This window comes from Delphinapterus leucas, chromosome 19, assembly GCF_059928025.1.
Source record: "Delphinapterus leucas isolate spDelLeu-1000000601 "Yukka" chromosome 19, BTC_Dleu_Yukka2, whole genome shotgun sequence".
Taxonomy (NCBI): Eukaryota; Metazoa; Chordata; class Mammalia; order Artiodactyla; family Monodontidae; genus Delphinapterus; species Delphinapterus leucas.
The window spans coordinates 61,976,598-61,996,308 of record NC_143147.1 but is presented as its reverse complement, the minus strand read 5'-3'; the positions used below and the strand labels follow the sequence as shown (position 1 = coordinate 61,996,308).

The following is a 19,711-nucleotide window of genomic DNA, read 5'->3' as shown; positions in this document are numbered from 1 at the left end:
AGTGCAGATCCCCGTTAGGCGTGTGCAGGGAGGTCACAGCCATGGTGGAAGTGAGGCTGGAGCTGGGGCCGGGGACACCCACACTCACTCCTCTACCCTCTCAACAGCCCTGGGACCTGTGCCTGTCCCCACCTCCCTCTCCTCCCCAGCCCTGGGCAGCCCCACCAGAGCCACTCTGGACCTGCCCTCTCCTGGTCTTAAGGGGCGGTCAGTTCTGGGAGCTGGACGCTGGGCCCTCCTGCCCCCCGCAGATCTGAGGCTGTGGTCCATCCAGCCTGTCTCTCTGGCAGGACCAGCCTGGAATCACCATTCTGGTTGGACTTTTGAGGAAGGATGGAGCTTTCATCACTCAGCAGGGGGCAGACTTCTCATCAGTGTCAAGTGGGCGCTGGGGAAGGATGCTCCCATCTCTGCCGTGTGAGGCCACTGATGGTCAGGGTTCGTCAGAGCAACAGATTCAGCAGGGGAGAGAGAGGGATAAAGTTATCATGAGGAATTGGCTCATGAAATTATGGAGGCTGAGGAATCCGCCATCTACTGTCTGCAAGCTGAACACCCAGGGAAGCCGTTGGTGGATTCAGTCCAAGTTTGAGGACTGAGAGCCAGGGGAGTTGGTGCTCAGTCCTGGGGCAGAAGATGGGTGCCCCAGCTCACGTGGTCAGGCGGAGAATTCTCCCTTCCTCTGCCTTTTGTACTGTTCAGGCCCTCCAGGGACTAGAAGATGCCCATCCACATTGGGGAGGTGACCTGCTTTACCCAGCCCCCCAATCAAACGTTCATCTGATCCAGAAACACCCTCACAGACAGGGCCAGATGTAGTGTTTAGCCAAATATCTGGGCACCCCATGATCCAGTTAAATTGATACGTGCAGTCCACCATCACGATCCCCGTCGTGGCTGGGGTGGGGCTGGGGGCTTTGTAGGAGACTCGACGGCTTCAGGGCTTCTGAACTCGACGGCTTCAGGGCTTCCCTCATCTGTGAAATGGGGGTGGTGGCACCTGCCTCATGGGATGGTCATGTTGAGTGAGTGGGAGAATGGATGTAAAGCCTGTGGTTGTCGTGGAGCCTTGGCATTGGAAGTGGCTGTGAGAGCCCCGTGTCCACCTGGCCCTCCTTCAAGGGTCAGCTTGCTACCCCCCTTCCTGGCCCCCCGTCTCCTCGAAGCCTCGCCAGTCACCCTGGGCCCCGGTGTTCACCCCCCCATCAGAACCGCATGTCACATGCATCTCTTGCAGTGTTGTTTACATGGTGGGTGAGTTCAGCTAAAACTGGGGCTGTCTTGGCGTCCTCCCCAGCCCGGAAAGAGGCCAGGGCCTAGTGGCAGGTATCTGTCAGTACCAGGCCCTGAAGGATAGACCTCTCCCGTCTTGTCAGCTGTTGATGCAGACGTGGACAGTGCGTGTGTCCCGGGGGAGCTGGACAGGAAGACCAGGTCTGCAGGCTGCCCTGCTCAGGGCTCTGGAACCTTTTGAAACATAGCTGACTGCATTCACTCCTGGTTGGTCATAGTTTAAGAGTGGGTTTGTGGAATGAATGAATGAATGAATAATCTGTCTGGAGGACTGCAGGGGAGGAGCTAGCACAACTGACCCCAGCGTTCTGGGTGCATGTTGGATGACGGAGGCTGCAGGCGGGTCCAACCTGGGCCCCTCTGGCTCTGCAGGCTCTTCTCCACTGTGTCTTGCTGTCCATGGGGAAGGCCTCCGCTGGGCCAATGTGGGTGTCCCTGCCGTCCTCTGTAGGACGGCCTGGTCATCGAGGCAGCAGACCCTAGAGCACCGTGACCTGGCAGTGATAGGACGGCCGCCTGCCACTCCCTCTTAGAAACCTTTTGAGTCTGGCCGGCTTAGCATCTCAGCAAATCTGCTCGAGTTGGGACTTGCCTGCCCTGAGCCTCCCCAAGCATTGAATGCTGGGCCGAGGGGTGTGTGTGGAGAGGCACGAGGCCGCGTTAATCTGGGACTCCCTCCTGGTGGGTGGGGGAGAGAACGGCTTGTCCTCCATGTTCCCCAGTCCAGCCCGGCTTCCTCCATGTTACAGACCCCGGGACAGGGAAACCCCAATTCCCAACAAGGTGGATGCAGGTTATACGGGGGCTGGCCCGTGCCTGACCTGTGCCAGCACCTCTCCATCCCGCAGACAGTCCCGGCAGCCCAGCACGCAGGAGCCGAGCCCAGGTTTTGGAGTTTGAGGGACTTGTCTTTATCCTGGGCTCAGCTCCTCATAGCTGTGTGGCTTCAGACAAGTGACTCAACCCCACTGAGACTTGGCTGTCTTATCTGCAAAATGGAGTACTGAGGGTTATGTTAGGTGGGGGAACGTGTGTAAAGGCTTTGACCCAGTACCTGGCACGCATCCGGACGGCGGTGGCTGCCGGGGCCCGGTGTTACCTGGGAGGACTGGGGCCTCTGGCCCCACAGGGGATGGGTTTCTGGTTCTGGAGCCCCTGGCAGGAGCAGAGGTGAGAATACGCCCAGTGGCCTCAGGTGACCTTTGCCCTCTGCCCTGTCTTTAGGAGTCACGCGGACCTCCGGCGGCCGTCTCCGGAAGCTTGGCGACCCGACTGGCCCGGGTAAGTGGCTAGGTCAGCCTTGGCCCCCTTGGTTTGTCTGGGGCAGGAGTTAACTGCTCACATGCTCCGAAGAGACTCTCCCAACCATGGCCTGGCCTGGGTGGGCAGAGTGGGGAGGGGCTGTGGAGCTCCGCCTGTCAACCTTGGTGCTTCGGGGGCGGGGTCTGTGCAGCTTCTCCCCACCGGGCGGGCGGCTCCGGCCTCCCAGATCCCGGCATGGCCAGCATGAGAGCCTGCTTTGTGTCTTTGTTGTCACGTCCAGCGGCCAGGCCCAGGGGTTGTGCCTGATCCGTGATCTCGTGTCAGAGGACATTGGGGCCCAGAGGTGAAGGGACTCGCCTCCCCTAGGAGGTGGGAGAAGTGTGTTGAGGACCTGCTGGGTGTCAGACCCCAGGCTGGACAGGCAGAGGGGCATAATGGCGACGTAGCAGCTGTTCTACAGGAGGGGATGTGCCCACCCGGAGCCCACGCCCCACCTTCTAGACCAACCCTGTCCAGTAGAACTTTCTGTGTCAGTGAAGTGTTCCCTGTCTGCATCGTCCAGTACGTTAGCCACTGTCCACACGTGACCATTGAGCACCTGAAGTATACATTGTCTATGTTATTTATTCATTCATTTGCATAGAATTAACTAACTTATGATTCCCACTTAATATCTACTTGTGGCTAGTGGTTATGAAATTAGACAATCCGAGCCCATGCTGGCTCTCTGGGACCCCAGAGTTCTGAACCCGAATGCCCCTGGGGCAGCCCGACCTCTCTACAAGTGTGTCCTCCAGAGGCAACCCCCGCCAGTGGGCTGGGCACCCTCAGGCCCGTGTGGTGGCTGATGGCGGCTCTTTGCTGGGAGTGGTGGGGTGGGGGGCACGTGATGTGCAGGCTGGACGTCCACATGAGTGTGTAGGAGGCCCTTGCGGTACAGGACAGGCCGGGTGTGGGAAGGGAAGGGTGACGCCGGCTGGAGGCCTTGGGGTGGTGAGTGATTCATGTCCATGGTTAAGCGGGAGCTCCGCCCCCTGCAGACACGTTGGGCTGCTAACCACTGGGCTGCCCGGCTGCTGCTCTGTTCCTGGAAGCCTTTCTCGGAGCCCCTAGCCTCTGCCGCTGTTTGCCTCTCCATGTCCCTCCCTTTCAGCCGATGGGCTGCGTCTCCGGGCCCCTCGGCTTGATGGGCTGGGGGAGATGCCTGCGCTCCAGGAATGAGGTCTCAGGAGGCCGGCGCCCGGGGCTGCAAGAACACAGCCTCCCTCTGGGCATTACTTCCCTGTGCTCAGAGAGGCCAGTTCTGTGCCATCAGCACTTGGCAGCCATGATCATGGCTCTGCTTGGAAGCCTAAGGCATAATTTGCCCAAGCTCAAAGCTGTGATCTGGGTTTCGCATGGGACCGCCTGCTGACACACGAAACTCACTCTCTGGGGGCCTCTGCGGGCTCCGGCCCAGACACCCCTCCTCCTCTTCCTGCCTCCCTTTTCCAACCCCTGCCTCCCTGTGGCCAAGACCTTGGTCCAGGCAGGCTTCTTTCCTGGACCCCCAGTCCCTCTGACCTCACAGAATGCCCCCATTCGGAGCTGTCGTCCCCTCCCCTCCTCCCAGTGACACCTCTGTCCCGTGTCTGGACCCTGCACCCCGTCTCCTCCCCAGAAGGCCAAGGGCCCTCGTCGTGGTGTTTCCTCCTTTATTTCAGATTTTCACGAGGCTGGGTTTGGGACTGGGCCAGAGATGGCCGTTTCCGCCGTGAGCCACAGTCCGTCAGCTCAGACTACACCCACGGTCACCCTTTGACCAGCTCACTCTGGCCTTTTTTTTTTTTTTCCCCCCAGAAATAGAATTGTCAGACATATAAAAATAGGTGAAGAATATAGTAAGATACCTGTACACCCACCATCCCGCTTAAGAAATAAGGTGTTACAGGTGCAGCCCAAGAGCCTGGGTGACCCTGTTCCGGCCGAGGTGAGCAGCCGTCTGAATTTAGAACTGCTCGCTGCTGGGTGTGTCTGTACCGCGTGCTGTGTGTCTGCAGACGACACGCCGTCTGCTCCTGACCCCAGCAGCATCGCATCATGTGTCCGAGGGGAGTCAGCTGCTGCCCTTTGCTTTTTCACGAGACGGGACGACTGAGATGTATCCACGCAGCTCCGTGTATCTTAGTTCATTTGCTCTGACCTTGGGCAGGCGGGGATTCCTCTGTGCAGGGGGGCAGAGTTTTCGCCCCCTCGGCCTGTTGCTGGAGGCCCATGGAAGCTTTCCTCTCTTACAGACACTGCTGGACCCACTGTCATGGGTCTGGGGCCTGTGTGTGTTCCCCTGGGCAGACTGCCTGGGCTCTGGGACGCTTGCCCTGGGCCCTCCCAAGTGGCCTTCCTCTTTGCTCACCCACCCTCACCCCCTTTCCGTGCTATGAGCAGCCACCCCGGGCGCTGCTGGGCGACCTTTGCCCTGGTTCCCACGGCACCCATGGCATTTTCCCCGCATCTGCTTCCTCACCTCCTTGCTGCCCTGCCCAGCCCAGCCCGTCTGTCCCCTGGCTGGGATCCCTGGGGTCTTCTCCTTCTGCCCTGACATCTGGTGTGTGGCCGGGTCCTGCTTTACATCCTTCAAGTACCTCTGGGGGGTGGTGGCCAGGGCCCCAGCCCCACCCTCATCCCTTGAGTGGTGGGTTCAACAGTGCCGAACCGCACCCCTGCCACCAATTCATATTTGCTCAGAACCTCAGAAAGTGACCTTAGCTGGGCATAGGGCTTTTACAGGTTAGTTGAAGGCCTGGAGATGAGGTCATACTGGGTTAGGGTGGCCCTAAATTCAGTGGCTGGGGTCCTTATAAGAAGAGAGACACAGAGGAGGCCACGTGAGGGCAGAGGCAGAGCTGGGAGTTTTGCAGCCACATGCCACGGGCTGCCTGGGGCCGCCAGAAGCCAGAGAGGCAAGGAGGGGTTTTCCCCAGAGCCTCTGGAGGGACCACGGTCCTGCTGACACCTTGATTTTGGACTTCTGCCTCTAGAGCTGTGAGAAAATCGATTTCTTGTTATTTTAAGCCCCCCTGTTTGTGGTGATTTGTTACAGTAGCCGCAGGAAGCTAGGGCCCCTTCCCTCTGTGATCGACACCCCACCCACACAAGGAGCTCCCTAGTACGGTGTCTGGGCTGTGTCCCTGCCCTTACGGGGGGTGCCCAACGTGAGGCCCTGGCGGGTGTCCCCGTGTCCCCCTTCCCCACCCCCGCCTTGGGTCCCGGCTCACACACCCCTTCCTTAGGGAGGGGCCCTGCTTCAGGCCCGGCTAGGGCCCCACCCCAGTGCGCTGTCACTCAGCTGTACTCATGGTCGTCCCCCGTGGACAGTAGGCGCCGGAGGAGGGGTAGGGCCCCTCCAGCTCGTTGCCCACCCTTTCTCCAGGGCAGCACAGAAGAGCCGCTCGCTCTGTCACTGAGGGAGGGAAGGGAGTGTCCTTTGTGGAGGAGCTGGTCCAGGAAGAGGCCGCCAGAGTTTTGGCCGCTGTGCACCTGACACCCGGGCCCCCGCAGGCATCCCCAGCTGTTACTCCCCCCTCCCACTGGCACCCCCGCCTCCTCCACTTCCCTCACGTTTCAGCCTCGCCATCCACCCAGGCACTCAAGTGACAAGTCTCAGTGTCGTCCTTGACCTCTGCCCCACCCCAGCCCCCCCAGGTCAACAGGTGGCCAAGGTCTTGTCGACTCACCATCCCCCCAGGTGGCCCTTGGACGGGCCACCCGTGATCTTGGCTGTGTCTCAGTCAGGCCTCTGTGTCTCCCCTCACCCCCCACCCCCTTTCTCCCCAACAGAGGCTCCTCCTTCCTGTCCAGTTGGTGTTTGGGGGGCTTTACTCAGTCCCGCCTGTGTGCCTGGGCCTGGGTGATAGCCTCCACCCACGGGATTCTTTAAAACAGACCTGGTTGTCCTCTGACCAAAAGAACCCTTGCTTCCCTTCTCCTCATAGGATAAACGGTAAACCCAGCGTGAGGCTTCCCTCCCCTGTCTAGCCTCTCACCCCTGCTCTCCCCTCCCTGCTCGGAGGGGTCACAGCTCTGGAAGCCATTCTCTTTCCAGGGTGATTTGACCCAGCCTGTCAATCCCGTTAGCAGGTGGGTGGCGGGGATTCCTCTATCCTCCCCACCCCGTGCTCTTATGGCACACGGCAGGCAGCCAGTAAACATTGTTGAATTGAACTTGATAGGAGAAGCTGGGGGGGATTGGCCAAAAAAACAAGTTTAAAATAAAAATACCAGCCTTCTTTTGCCTTGGTTGACAAGGAGACTTTCTCTTTGCCTTCTGGGGAAGAAATTTATGGAGAATTCCATGTCTCCAGGGAGGACGAGGAGAAGAGGCAGCCAGTAGGCACAGTGGCTATTTACATTTAAATTATTTATTTAATACAAATTACAAACGCAGTTCCTCCATAGCAGTGGCCCCACGGTAGGCTCTCAGCAGCCACACATGGCTGCCATATTGAACACGGCAGGTCCACGGCATTTACATCAACGCAGAAAGTTCTGCTGGGCAGGACTGGTCTGGATTAGCCTACACACTGGATCTTCAGATTCATTGTTCATCCAGAGAGCCTTTACTGGGTGCCGCTGAGCAGACAGAATGTTGGGATCCCAGTGGGAAGTGAAAGACACCAGCTCTTCGGGGAGTTTTCGTGTATTCTGGAGCGTTTAAACACAGGGGCCTTGGGGCAGACTCTGTCAAGGACCCTGGTCTCCACGGCCCTGGACCCTCCTTGCTCTGTACGGGCAGCTGGGGGCCTTTAGGAATAAAGCGGCAGCCCCCAGCTCCGGCGGGGCTGCAGCCAAGGATTGATGGCTGAGCATGAGGGCCGTTAGTGGTGGAATTTGGCCCTGTCTGGGCCGCCTCTCTCCATTGTCTAGATTTCCTTCCACACTGGCCTGGAAGAGCTCCCAGAGCAGCAGGCCGGTCCAGGCTGTTTGCACCAGTAGACCCTGCAGCAGTCCCCAGGGCACAGAGTAGCTGGGTCGTATTTATTCAGGAACAGCCGAAACTTGAGGCGCAATAAAAAGTGGAGAGAAGATTCCGGAGAGGAATGCAGCAGGCCCCGGGCCCGGAATTCGTCTTGCTCTGGAAGGCTGCTGGCGGCCAGACTGGGGCCGGCCCTGGAGGGTCTCGGCCGGCTGCCCGCCTTGCTGGCAGGTACAGTAGCAGTGACTGCAGGAGGGTCAGTGAGAGGGGGTCTGGGGGATGGAGCTTCTTTATTTTTAACTCAGGGAAGCAAACTGTGTGGTTGAGTCTGGGGATGAGAAGGAAATGAACGGAAAAGTCTTTTTTTTTAAGTGAGAGGTGGGCATCCCCTATAGCTTGGAGCTAATTATGGAGGATTCGCAAGTATCTGAATGAGGGGAGGGGGAGGGGAGAGGTGGCAGAGATTCTGAGCTCAGAGCCTCAGAAAGTGTCCTTTCAGCCGAATGCCTCTTCCCCCGCCTCCTCACAGGCCCCTCCCCAGAATGTACCCCAGGAACAAGGCTGTGCCCCTCTTGTCAACCCCTTCCTGAGGCCCCTGCTGCCTGTGTCAGATTCACCTGGAGCGCTTGCCCCCTTTCCGCATGGCTGGGCCAGCTCAGGCCTCCTGGCTTGTGGTGGGAGTTCAGGGGTCACTGGGATTGCCTCTTCTGGGTCCCGTCCCAGCCAGGCGCTGGGACGCGCACACGAACTTCGTGGAAAGGGGCATAGCAGTGTCTTTAAAGATAGAACAGGCCTCACTCTTCCTCCTTACCCCGCACTGGGCTCCTCGCTGGTGATGGTGACATCAAAAAGAAGGTGGCTGGGAGTATGCAGATCACAGGTACAGGTCTGTGGGGGTCAAGGGTAGAGATACTGCCTTTAGAACTGTCTGGAAGGGGCTGCTGGGCAACAGTACCCATCCCAGGACGTGGGCAGGTTCCGGTGGCTGGGAGCTGCGGCTTGCTGGCTGGCACGAGCAGAGTTCCCAGAACTGTGGCCCGGGGAGCGGGTCCTGCCTCCCCAGGGCATAAGGCGTTGGTCAATGTGGGGATGTGCTGAGTTCAAAAGCCAGCGCCCTCACTGGGGCTGCTCACGGGTTTTCTATGCTAATATGCTTGTTGAAATCAAAGACCAGGACAAAGTCTTTCATAACCACACAGCCCTGTCTTGTTCTGCTAGAAGGAGAAGCCACGTGGGGAGCCCTGACCTTCTGACCAGTTGCCCCCTGAGTGGCCGGTGCTGAGGCCAGGACTCAGTGAGCAGTGGGGGTCGGCCGCCCCCTTCTCCCACTGCCTGGCCTCACCCCACCTGTGGGCCTGGCCTCTTCGCGGCTCATGACTAACACGGCCCCATCGGAGCCAATCGGTGCTGCCAGGTTTTCGGTTTCAAATTATCCCCCGCTTGGGCCAGAATGTTTGGAGTTTTAGGCATGGTTGGGGGAAGGACGCTGAGCCAGACTATGCCGGAGAAAAACCGAGGGTCAAGCTGTGCCAGCCGCAGCAACAAAACGCACAGCGTGTGCAGCCGGCACCTGAAGCAGGCGGTCAGGCTGGCTGAGGCCACGGCTGGGCTCCTCGTCCTGGTCCAGCCGCCCCCCAGCTGGCCCGGTCTGCCGCTCCGCGGGGCCTTCCTGGGCCTGCTCACCGCAGCGGGAATTGGTGTCGAAGAGTGCCCTGTGGCATTAAAGGGGTTTCTTTTTTCATACGTTTTCTGTAGTTGCTAAATCTAATACAATGAACGTATAGTACGTTTATAATCAGAGAAAAACAATAAGGAATATGTTTTTCAAAATCAGAAAGGAGATTAAACAAACAAATCAAAAAACCTCCAAGATTCCCATTGTTTCCCATTGTTCTAACTTAACTGTTGGTGGTTGGCTTAATGTAACGTGTTAGAATGAAATATAATCACCCGAAAACATCGTTCAGGGAGCCCTGGCTCTTAAGTCTGTCTGGGGTGTCTGTTTGAGTGTCCTGTGGCTGATGTAACAAATTACCACAAACTTGGGGGCTTAAGTCAACAGAAATTTATTCTCTCACAGTTCTGGGGGCCAGAAGTCTGAAATCCAAGTCTCGGCAGGGCCGGGCTCCTGGGGAGCTCTAGGGGAGAAGCTGTTCCCTGCCTGCTCCAGCTTCTGCGGGCTGCCAGGCTTCCTGGGCTTGTGGCCGCATCACTCCACTCTTCAAGGCCAGCCTCTTCACATCTCTCTCTGATCCGTCTGTACATCCCCTTCTCTCTCTCTGTGTCAGATCTCCCTCTGCCCCCCTCTATGTGAGTACACGTGACGGCATTTAGGACCCTCCCAACCCCCTGATTCAGGATAATCTCCCATCTCAAGATCCTTCACTTAATCCCACCTGCAATGACTTTTTCTCCAAATAAGGCCCCGTTTACAGGATCCAGGGATTAGGGTGTGAGATCTTTGGGGCCACTGTTCAGCCTACCACAGTGCCCACCTTCCGTCACTGTGCAGGCAGCCACCTTTGGAGCTGTCCTGCAGAGTCTGCTGGGGGTGGGGTGTTGCTATTTGGTGTCTCCCAGAAGGTGTCACCCCCCAACCCCCAAGAAGATGCCCTTGCTACCTAGGAGACTGCATTTGGGGTCCCGCCCTGGGCAGGAGGGGACGGGGACTTTGTGACATCCAGCAGAGAAGCGTGCATGGCCCCCTTGTGTTGACATGTGGCTCATGTGGCCCTGTAGGGCAGGATTGTAAACTCAGAGGTCACCTGGAGGAGGGGCTGGCAGATAACGAAAATGAGTGACGGGGCCTTGGGGACCACAGCAATCCAGAAAACACGGTTTCATCTAAAGAGGGTAGCAGTCTTCAAGGCGGCCCCTTGGGCCAGGCAGGAAGGCTCATTCCGTGTGGCTATATGCCCTCACTTTTCCGAGAGATGAGGAAAATCTGGAGTTCTCGGTGAACTTGCCAGTTTGCAACATTGGCACGAATACACATTTTCTTTAGACAGGGTCAGTTAGGCATACAAAACCTGCTTCTTTGTCTTGGGTAGAGGGCTGCCAGTCTGAACCCTTGCGGTGAATGAAGCTTAAAGGGCAGAGGGGGTGCCCCCCAGCCCTCGCTCTGACCACGTGCTGTCCCCCTCCACCCCCGAGTTGCCAGCTGAGCAGTCCCGGGACCCCAGATGAATAGCAGGGAGCAGTGCTGAGCCCCCAGCCCGGCCAGGCCCCGTGTCCTCTCCCAGAGAGGCGCTGAGTCTGGGGAAATCAGTGGCGAGGAGCTGCGCTCCCTCCCAGGGGACAGCTGGAGACTCACTGACTCATGAGTGAGTGGTAGGACTCTTCCAGGAAGTCTCCATCCCGCGCTCCCCTCTCGGCTGGGGTGGGACGGCCAGCTGCCTCTGTCTCCGCAGGCGGACGGGACACCCGGGCGTCTGCAGGGGTGACTTCTCCGGGCTCAACCCCGGCAGGTGTTCCTGAACCTTCCCTCGGCCCCTGCCTGGGGCGCGACTGCCCCTCCTTCCGGCCGGGTCAGAGTGGGAGTGAAGGGCCGGCAGAGGTGGAGGGAAGGGAAGGCGGGCAGGCAGGAGCCAGGATTTTCAAACGCTCCAACCAAAGGAAATCGCAGCATCGCGGGCCGGGGGAAATGAAAGACTCTGGAAGTCTCCAGGAATTTGATTCTGTGAGCTGGTTTCCAAGAGGCTAAGTTAAGCTTCTCCAAGTGGATATTAAAAAGGAGCAGCGAGACGAGCCCGGGCGGAGGGGCTGGAGGGGGTGGAGAGAAGGCACCGGAAGCCGCCGCACGCTGCACCTCTGGAGCCACCGCACAAAGCCCCGCCGGCCGGTCCTCGGCCCGGAGGACCCTGGGGACCGCAGGAGCCTTTCAAGGCCCACGTCCGGCCCTTGCTCCCGCCTCTTCTTTTATTTCTCTCCTTCGCTGCCTTTCCCCTCCCGATTCCAAGAGACAATGCTACTTCAGTTTGGAGCACAAACATATGATCAGCACATGGAAATGTGGTAATTTGGATGCATTCGTGATTGCAACAGATTGAAGAAATTAGACCAGACAAAGAGTGTTTTTGGAGGAGGAGGAGAGGAGGCAGAAAGAGGGAGGGCGACGGGGTGAGAAAGGGGAGGACGCCTCTGGAAAGGGGGACGCCGGGACTCCCGCCTGCTGCTAAATATATCCGTAGTGATGGAGAGAGACCGGATCACAGGTAGGCAAGTGGCCCTCCTCCCCCGGCTGCCCCTTCCCCTTAACTCACAACTTTCTTTATGCTTCGGGAAATAAGCACCCAAGGGTCACTTTGACTCATTTTTGTGGACATATTTCTTTTCCTCTTGACTGCTCTGAGGTCCTGGGACGTAATGTTCCAAAAGTGAAGCTTCGCTAAGTCGGGCTTTTATTTAAACTCGGCTCTCCGTCCCCTCACTATTTCTCTTTCATTTCCCAATGTGCCACTTTTGCATCTTAAGACGGCTGTGAATGCTGAGACTGTGGGCGCCGAAGTCTGGGAAAGGGTGGGGGGACCTGCTTCTGGCGCTGGGGTCCGGGGTGGCGGCACCGGGATGCCGATTGTGGTTTGTCCACTGTGTGGTTGGTTTGTTCGCTGCCAGCCAAAGCCCGTCTTCAAGGCCGCCTTGGTCTCCTCCCTGAAATAGCATTTCGGTGCCTTCCCGGGAGTTGATTACAGGGCCGGGAGCTCCCGGTGCCCAAACAAGATGTGCAAATGCGTGTGTGTGCGTGCGCGTGCGTGCGCGTATGCACACGTACAGCGCAGAGAGCTTATTGTATTCTGCCGGAAGCTTGGGGGAGTTGACCAAGGTGACTCCCGCTTGGAGGTGCTGGTGTCATTCGGGTCCTGTACTCACCTGGGCACCGTGGACAGAGAGGGGGTAGCAATGATCATGCACGCGGTTGGATGGGATTGATTTAGGACGGAAAGATCGGAGCTGTGGGCTCTGCTCAGATTCTGGGGCAGAATCACTGATCAGAACATCAGAACGTCACGTTGGGGCAAGGAGTGAGGGCAGATGGCTGGCCCTCGGGCTGGAGGGACCTTGCAGGTCCCTGGATCTGCCCCCGCACCCTGTGTGGGACCGAGGCCAAGTGGGTCACTTTGGAGCGGGCTCAGACCCATCGGGGCAAGAACCAAGCAGTGGAGAGAAAAGAGGCCGCCCCTCCTAAGTCACCCCGGTTAGAAGCCCCTCTTTCTTGGGCTCGGTGTCCTGTGTCAGCATCTGATATCATCGCGAATAATTCCCATTCATTATGGGGCCTGCTGCTTACGGCACACCCCTCAAGCCAGGTGCTGGGGTACACTGTGCAGGCCTGAGACGTCCTGGGGCATCAGCCTCTGGGCTTCAGGTGCTCCAAGATGACCCCTGGGTCAAAGTGAGGATAAGAATGTCGCTCCCCAAGTGCCACTGGCTTGGTCTGTTGTTTGCCACTGTATGTGTTGCAGGGGGGGCTCCCCAAGAGGCCAGAGGGAAGGAAGGCGCATGTCAGTGTCTCCTCTGAAGATAGCCCCTTGCCTGCTGCTCCAGGGGCTGATCAGATCCCAGTGTGATGTCAGGGCTGATGGGGCAGCCACAGGCAGGGGAGCTGCCGGCGGGGTGCGTGTGTGCGTGCGCACGCCTGTGCTGCAGGGCACACAAATGGGCACCGCGACTGACCACAGGAGGTGGGGCAGCCATGGAGACTGGCGGAAGGCACGGCTGGTGGAACCGCATCCCACGTGTGTTTGAGCTCAGTGACGCGGACCAGCTGGGGTGGACGGGGCGCTAGCCAGGGTGCCTTGCTCTCCGGCTGGCAAGGGCTGCAGGCTGTGGGACCAGGGAAGATGGTTACTCCATTGGTCTGGCTGCCAGGGGCCTCAGGCCCAGCCTTCATTTAACAGATGACCAAGCCAAGGCCCAGCTGGGTGACCACCAGGAGACCAGAGAGCCAGGGCACGGAGGCTGGAAGGGGGTCCTTGGGGGAATCAGAAGCGGTGGCAACGTCTTGGAACCTCCTGGGCTAAGTGAACTTGAGGAGCTTTTCATGAACTGAACAAACAGTCCGCTCTGTGCCTTTATAAGTGTTGAGCACCACGCCCTCGGCCAAGGACAGCACGACGACGGGTGAAGTAGGGACCTTCTCCCAGGATGTACCTGAGGAGAAATTGGTACTTTCTATGAAATCCTCATTTGGATGCATTTTCATGAAAAAACACTTCTTTCAAAGCTCGGTTAGAAACTGGTTCCAGAAGAGAGAGGTCCCCAAGCTGTCTCCCCATGTTTCTCAAACCCGGTTAGACCTTGACCTTGGTCTTTATTTGTAACTCAGAGCTTAAGCAGTCCCTGGGCAAGTCTCTGCAGCCCTGGGCTCAGTTTCCCAACCTGTAAAGGGAGGGAGTTGGATCAGCACGGCCTTGAGGCCGCATCCCCACAGCCAGCGGGCTTCCGAGCCTGTTCTGGGGAACCCACCGGCTGCGGGCCTGCTTCTCAAGGGCACTGTGCCTCTGTGACAACGTAAGACAGTTGTGGCTGCCTCAGTCCGCACCGGGCGGATGTGGGGCTGGGGGCCACGATGCCGAGCGTGTGTGTGGACGGGGGCCTGTCTGGCCAGACGCCCCACCCGCCAGTTTCCAGAAGTAGCTGTCACTGCTCATGGCCCACTGGGCTGGCATTTAAGGCGTGTCTGGCTGACTCTTGGCCGCTGCCCAGCAGCTGTCCAGGAGGGGCTGGTGAGGAGGGGGCTTGGGGCAGGTGCGGGCGGCCTCAGGAGACCTCAGATCTCCCTCCTCCGTCTCTCGCGAGCACCTAGCTCCCACTTGGTTTGGGACGTGGGCCCTGGGTCCTCTTCTGCAGTCAGGCAGCCTCCAGCCCTCTCGAGGCTGCGGCCTTGCCCTGGGAAGATGCCGGAGGGCTCGTCAGCCGGGCGGGGATGAGTCACGGAGCAGTGACTGGCCACTGAGACACAGGCCGCTTCTTCCAGCCAAGGGTCGGCCTCTTTTCCTTGTTCTGGACTGGCTTTGTGGCTTTGACAAATCAAGCAGTTTTATCTCGTTCCAAGTGCTTGTGTTTCAGCAGGGAGACTCTCCAGGAAGGGAACTTTCCACCGAGGGGCTGTGACGTAGCCCAGCTAGGCCTCGGGGAGGGTGGGAAGGGCCACGCGGTGAGCTGTCTGCAGAGAATGTGGACGTTTCTCCGCTCGGTCAGGAAGGTTGGCGCGGGGGCCTGGAAGGGCCGGGCTGCACTGCACCCGGGAGGAGAGAGCTGGCACTCTGATCTGCTCGGGGGCGGGGGGTCCTGTGTCACGGTCATGGGGAGGGCAGGGAGCTGGACAGCCCCCGCCGTGGGAGGAGTGCCTCGGTCCTCACTCTGCTGCACCCTCTTGCCTCTGGGTCCCGGACATTTCATACTCTTGGCCTGGACAGCTGCTGCGGTCATCAGCTTCCTGGACCCTCTCTGCCAGGGCTTCACTCTCCTCGTCTCCAAGATGAGAAGCTTGGCCCGAGGCCCTCCTGGCCCTCTGCCTCTTCCACCTCTGACTGAGGAGGGCCTTGGTTTCCTGGGGCTGCTGTAACCAAGTGCCACCGCTTGGGGAGCTTACAAGGACAGCAGTTGATCCTCCCCCAGCTCTGGAGGCCAGAAGGCCAAATTCAAGGTGTCCGAGGCTTGGTTCCTTCAGGAGGCCCTGAGGGAGCATCCTTTCCAGGCCTCTCTCCTGGCTTCTGGCGGCAGCCGGCGCTGCTTGGCATCCTTGGCTGGTGGATGCCTCTCTCCAGTCTCTGCCTCTGTTGTCACACAGCCTTCTTCTGTGTCTCAAATCTCCCTCTGCTTCTCTCTTATAAGGACACTTGTTCCTGGACTTAGGGCCCACTCGGATAATCCAGGATGACCAAAATTCTAGAACCTTATCCTAATGACATCTGCAAGACCCTTTTTCCAAATAGGTCCACATGCACAGATTCCAGGTGAACGTGAATTTGGGGGGCGGGGCACCATTCAACCCACTCCAGTCCCCATGCGTCCTGGATGCACAGGACGGGTCCATGTCCCAAGGTCACTTGCCATCCCCCACTCTGGCCATTGGGTCCCCTACCCCTGGTGAGGAGAACTGCAGAAGCCTGCCCACCCCCCTTCCAGGCACCTGCTTGCTGGAGTTGCCTTGTGTTCCCTGCTGGTGGGGGTGAGGCCTGGGGCAGGCCCTGGGGACAGAGTGGACCTAGGATGGAGGGCTTTGGTACCTGGGTCAGCCTGCCCAATAAGGGCACCTTCGCCTGGTGCCTTGTAATTTTTTTTTTTCTTTGAGCTCCAAATTGGTCTGTTCAAAACTTTTCCTGATTAGAGGATTTATTTCTATGGAAAGTCTTACTGAGGAATGGCGTGACAATCACATCGTTATGCGTTAAAGAACCGCCTTCAATGACACCATAGTGTGAGACTGGGACTGTCCCGAGCCACGTGTGAGTGGTCACTGCAGCCATTCTGTACTATAAGGACCTGGGGTGCCTGGGGCTCTGGACTCTTTTTTTAAAAAATCGTGGTAAAATGTACACAACATAAAATGTACCTTTTTAAAAAAATTTTTATTGGAGTATAGTTGACTTACAAGGTTGTATTAGTTTCAGGTGAACAGCAAAGTGAATCAGTTATATATATACACATATCCACTCTTTTTTAGATTCTTTTCCCGTATAGGCCATTACAGGGTACCGAGTAGAGTCCCCTGTGCTCTACAGTAGGTCCTTATTAGTTATCTCTTTTATGTATAGTAGCGTGTATATGTCAATCCCAATCTCCCAATTTATCCCTCCCCTCCCTTCTCCCCCCCATAACCGTAAGTTTGTTTTCTACATCTGTGATTCTATTTCTGTTTTGTAAATAAGCTCATTTGTCCTATTTTTTCAGATTCCACATATAAGCGATATCATATGATATAAAATGTACCTTTTCTATAATTTTTAGGTGTACAGTTCAGTGGCATTAAGTACGTCCACATGGTTGTGCAGCCATCCATCCATCTGCAGAACTTTTTCATCTTCCCAAAGTGAAACTCCATTAAACACTACCTCCTCTTTGCCCCCTCTGACCTGACCCTGGCAAACACCCTTCTGCTTTCTGTCTCTATGAATTTGACCATTCCAGTTTCCTCATATACGTGGAATCATGCCAATTTGTCTTTTTTGTGACTGACTTATTTCACTTCATGACTTCATGGTTCCTCCATGCTGTAGCAGGTGTCAGAGTCCCTCCTGTTTAAGACAGAATAATATTCCATTATGTGATAGACCACATTTTGTTTATCTGTTGATCTATGGGTAGACATTTGGGTTGTTTCCACCTTTTGGCTATTATGAAAATTGCTTCCGTAAACATGTATGTATAGGTATTTGCTTGAGTCCTTGCTTTCAAATATTTTGGGTATATACCCAGAAGCAGAATTGCTGGACCGTATGGTAGTTCTATGTTTAATTTTGGGGGGAACCACCGTACTGCTTGTCACTGCAACTATACCATTTTACATTCCCACCAGCAGTGCCCATGGGTTCTAATTTCTCCACATCCTCCTGAACACATGTTATTTTTTTAAATAGATACATAACAGCCATTCTAATAAGTGTGAGGTGGTATCTCATTGCAGTTCTGATTTGCATTTCTCTAATGATTAGTGATGCTGAGCATCTTCCCATGTGCCTGTTGGCATCTGTATGTCTTCTTTGGAGAAATGTCTATTCAAGTCCTTTGTCAGATTTTAAATTGGCTTTTTGTGTGTGTGTGTGATTGAGTTGTAGAAGTTTTTTAAAACATATTCTGGATATTAATTCCTCATCAGACATATGATTTGTAAATATTTTCTCCCATTCCGTGTGTTTCCTTTTCATTCTGTTGAGAGTCTCCTTTGATGCACAAAAGTTTTGCACTTTGATGAAGCTCAATTTATCTACTTTTTCTTTTAGTGCCTGTGCTTTTAGTGTCGCACCCAACGCCACAAGCCTTTCCCCCTGTGTTTCTTTCTAAGAGTTTTACAGTTTTAGCTCTTGCATTTAGACCTTTGATCCATTTTGAGTTAACTTTGTACATGGTATGAGATTAGGCTCCAAGTTTTCGTCCTGGGCTCTTGATTTTTTTTTTTTTTTTTTTTTCACACCCAGGCTGGCTTCACTGGGTGAGGTGGCAGGAAGTGGGGAAATCCTGGGTTGGGCTGGCCTTGACCATCCCCTCAGGCTGGCCAGGGAGCCTCAGCTCCGGCCCTGGGCATGGCTGGACATGTGCTCTGCCCGGGGCAGCCCAGGCCTGTGTCCTTCTGGACTGACGACGAGGCCAGCCTGGGGTCTCCTGGGGTCCACTCTCAGGTGGGCCTCCTCTTCTCAGTGGTTTCAGTGCCCGGCCTGCGTGTGAGACTGACTGTCTGTGTGTCAGTGTCTGTTGGTCTGTCCCCATGCTGCATCTCAGGAAGCCTCCTCCAGCTCCATTCTCCCTCTTTGCTTCTGCGATCCTAGACTCCGTCTGCCTCCTGCTCGGAGTTGGTCGTCCCCATTGTCTCCCTTCCCATCCGGGCACAAACCTCTGTCCGGAAGCTACCACCTAAACCGCCTTGCCCGAAGTCCCCTGGACCACCGTCCCGCCTTCACCGGCTTATGTCAATTCTGCTCCCATTGGGCTGGGCGCGGGGTGGGGGTGGGACCCAACGGAGAAACTGGAGAGATTTCCTCTTAACCAGAGGCTAATGTTTGGAGACTGTTTTGGGCCCCAGGCCTCGTATGAACTCAGGACAGATAGCAACACAGATTTCAGCTCCTGGAGACCCCTCTCTGCCTGCGGGCTTGGGACCTACCTTAGATCTTCTCATCTTCCCTCCCTCTTCTTTCTGTTTTCTTTTTAAGGTATGTATGTATGTATGTATTTATTTATTTTTGGCTGCGTTGGGTCTTTGTTGCTGCACGCGGCTTTCTCTAGTTGCTGCGAGTGGGGGCTACTCTTCGTTGTGGTGCACAGGCTTCTCATTGCGGTGGCTTCTCTTGTTGCGGAGCACGGGCTCTAGGCGCGCGTGCTTCGGTAGTTGCTGTGCGTGGGCTCAGTAGTTGTGGCGCGCAGGCTTAGTTGCTCCGTGGCACGTGGGATCTTCCCGGACCAGGGATCGAACCCGTGTGCCCTGCACTGGCAGGCGGATTCTTAACCACTGCGCCACCAGGGAAGTGGTGCAGTAGTTAAGTTTTTTTTTTTTTTTTTTTTTTTAGCAAATGAGGAAACTGACTTGAGCAAAGCTGAATAAACAAAGCAACACACCCCTTGGAAATTAGCAAAGAGGCACCAGCTCAGAAACTTTTCTATGAAAAGTTGAAAATGCTTTGGGGCTGGGCCTGTCTGCTGGAGCAGGTAGGTGGGTGTGAAGAGCCGCCCAGCTCTGCGTGGCAGGAGCCCACACGCCCAGAGCCCGTTCCTCTGCATGGTCCCGATTCTCCCTCCTGCCAGCGATTGTGAACAGTCAGTGGCCTCTGTCTCTGTCCTCCGCTTTACGTTCACCTCAGGTCCTGATGTTGCCGGTGGCTGTTCGCAGGACCACCAGACACCTGTCGTCCCAATTATCTGGCAAGTATTTATTGAGGTCGTACTACGTGCAGCCGAGACGTCTCCTGGGTTCTTGACCTACAGTGAGGAGCCAGCACCCTGCTCCTTTGGGGCTGGCAGTCTGAGCTGGATGTCAGACAGCTAACCAATAAACACATCAATTGATGACTTTAGATGAAGAAGCAAAGAACAGGTGATGTGATGTGATTGTTGGTAGGTGTGTGTGTGTGTGTGTGTGTGTGTGTGTATGTGGGTGTGTATTAATGGACACCTTCCTTGAGGGGGTGACATTGAGCTGAAACTTACGTGTCCAGAAGGACCTGACAGGTCAAGATCCAGAGGAAGGACATTCAGGCAAAGGGAGCAGCAAGTGCAAAGGCCCTGAGGTTAGAACATCACGGAGGTGCGAGTGGCTGGACTGCACTGTTGGAGGAGAGGGGCAAGTCTGAGACCAGCAAGATAGGCGGGGCCAGGTCATGCCAGGCCTCGGAGGCCCTGGCGAGGGTTCGTTTCTCTCCTCAGTGTGCCGGGTGGAGAAAGTGGCAGGACCTGAGTGCCCCGTGGCTGCTGAGACTCGCCTGTAGCAGGCAGGGAGGAGAAGCACGGGGGCCTGGAGGGGTGGCCATCACCGTCGCTCTATGCAGCTGG

The 19,711-nt window shown here is 56.5% G+C and overlaps 1 protein-coding gene across 4 annotated transcripts in view; it reads left to right on the top strand.

The window, feature by feature from the left end:
* SEPTIN9 (septin 9) overlaps positions 1–19,711 on the top strand; it is a 165,974-nt gene that overhangs the window by 13,562 nt on the left and 132,701 nt on the right. For 2 of the 4 annotated variants that reach the window (XM_030762117.2, XM_089901627.1), the window contains exon 2: positions 2,518–2,574. The exons of 1 other annotated variant lie outside the window; for it this stretch is intronic. In XM_030762117.2, coding sequence (XP_030617977.1) covers positions 2,518–2,574 — 57 coding nt within the window. Of the gene's footprint in view, positions 1–2,517; positions 2,575–18,889; positions 19,085–19,711 lie in introns of those variants that run through there. One more of the 4 variants, XM_089901630.1, reaches the window with a different exon arrangement.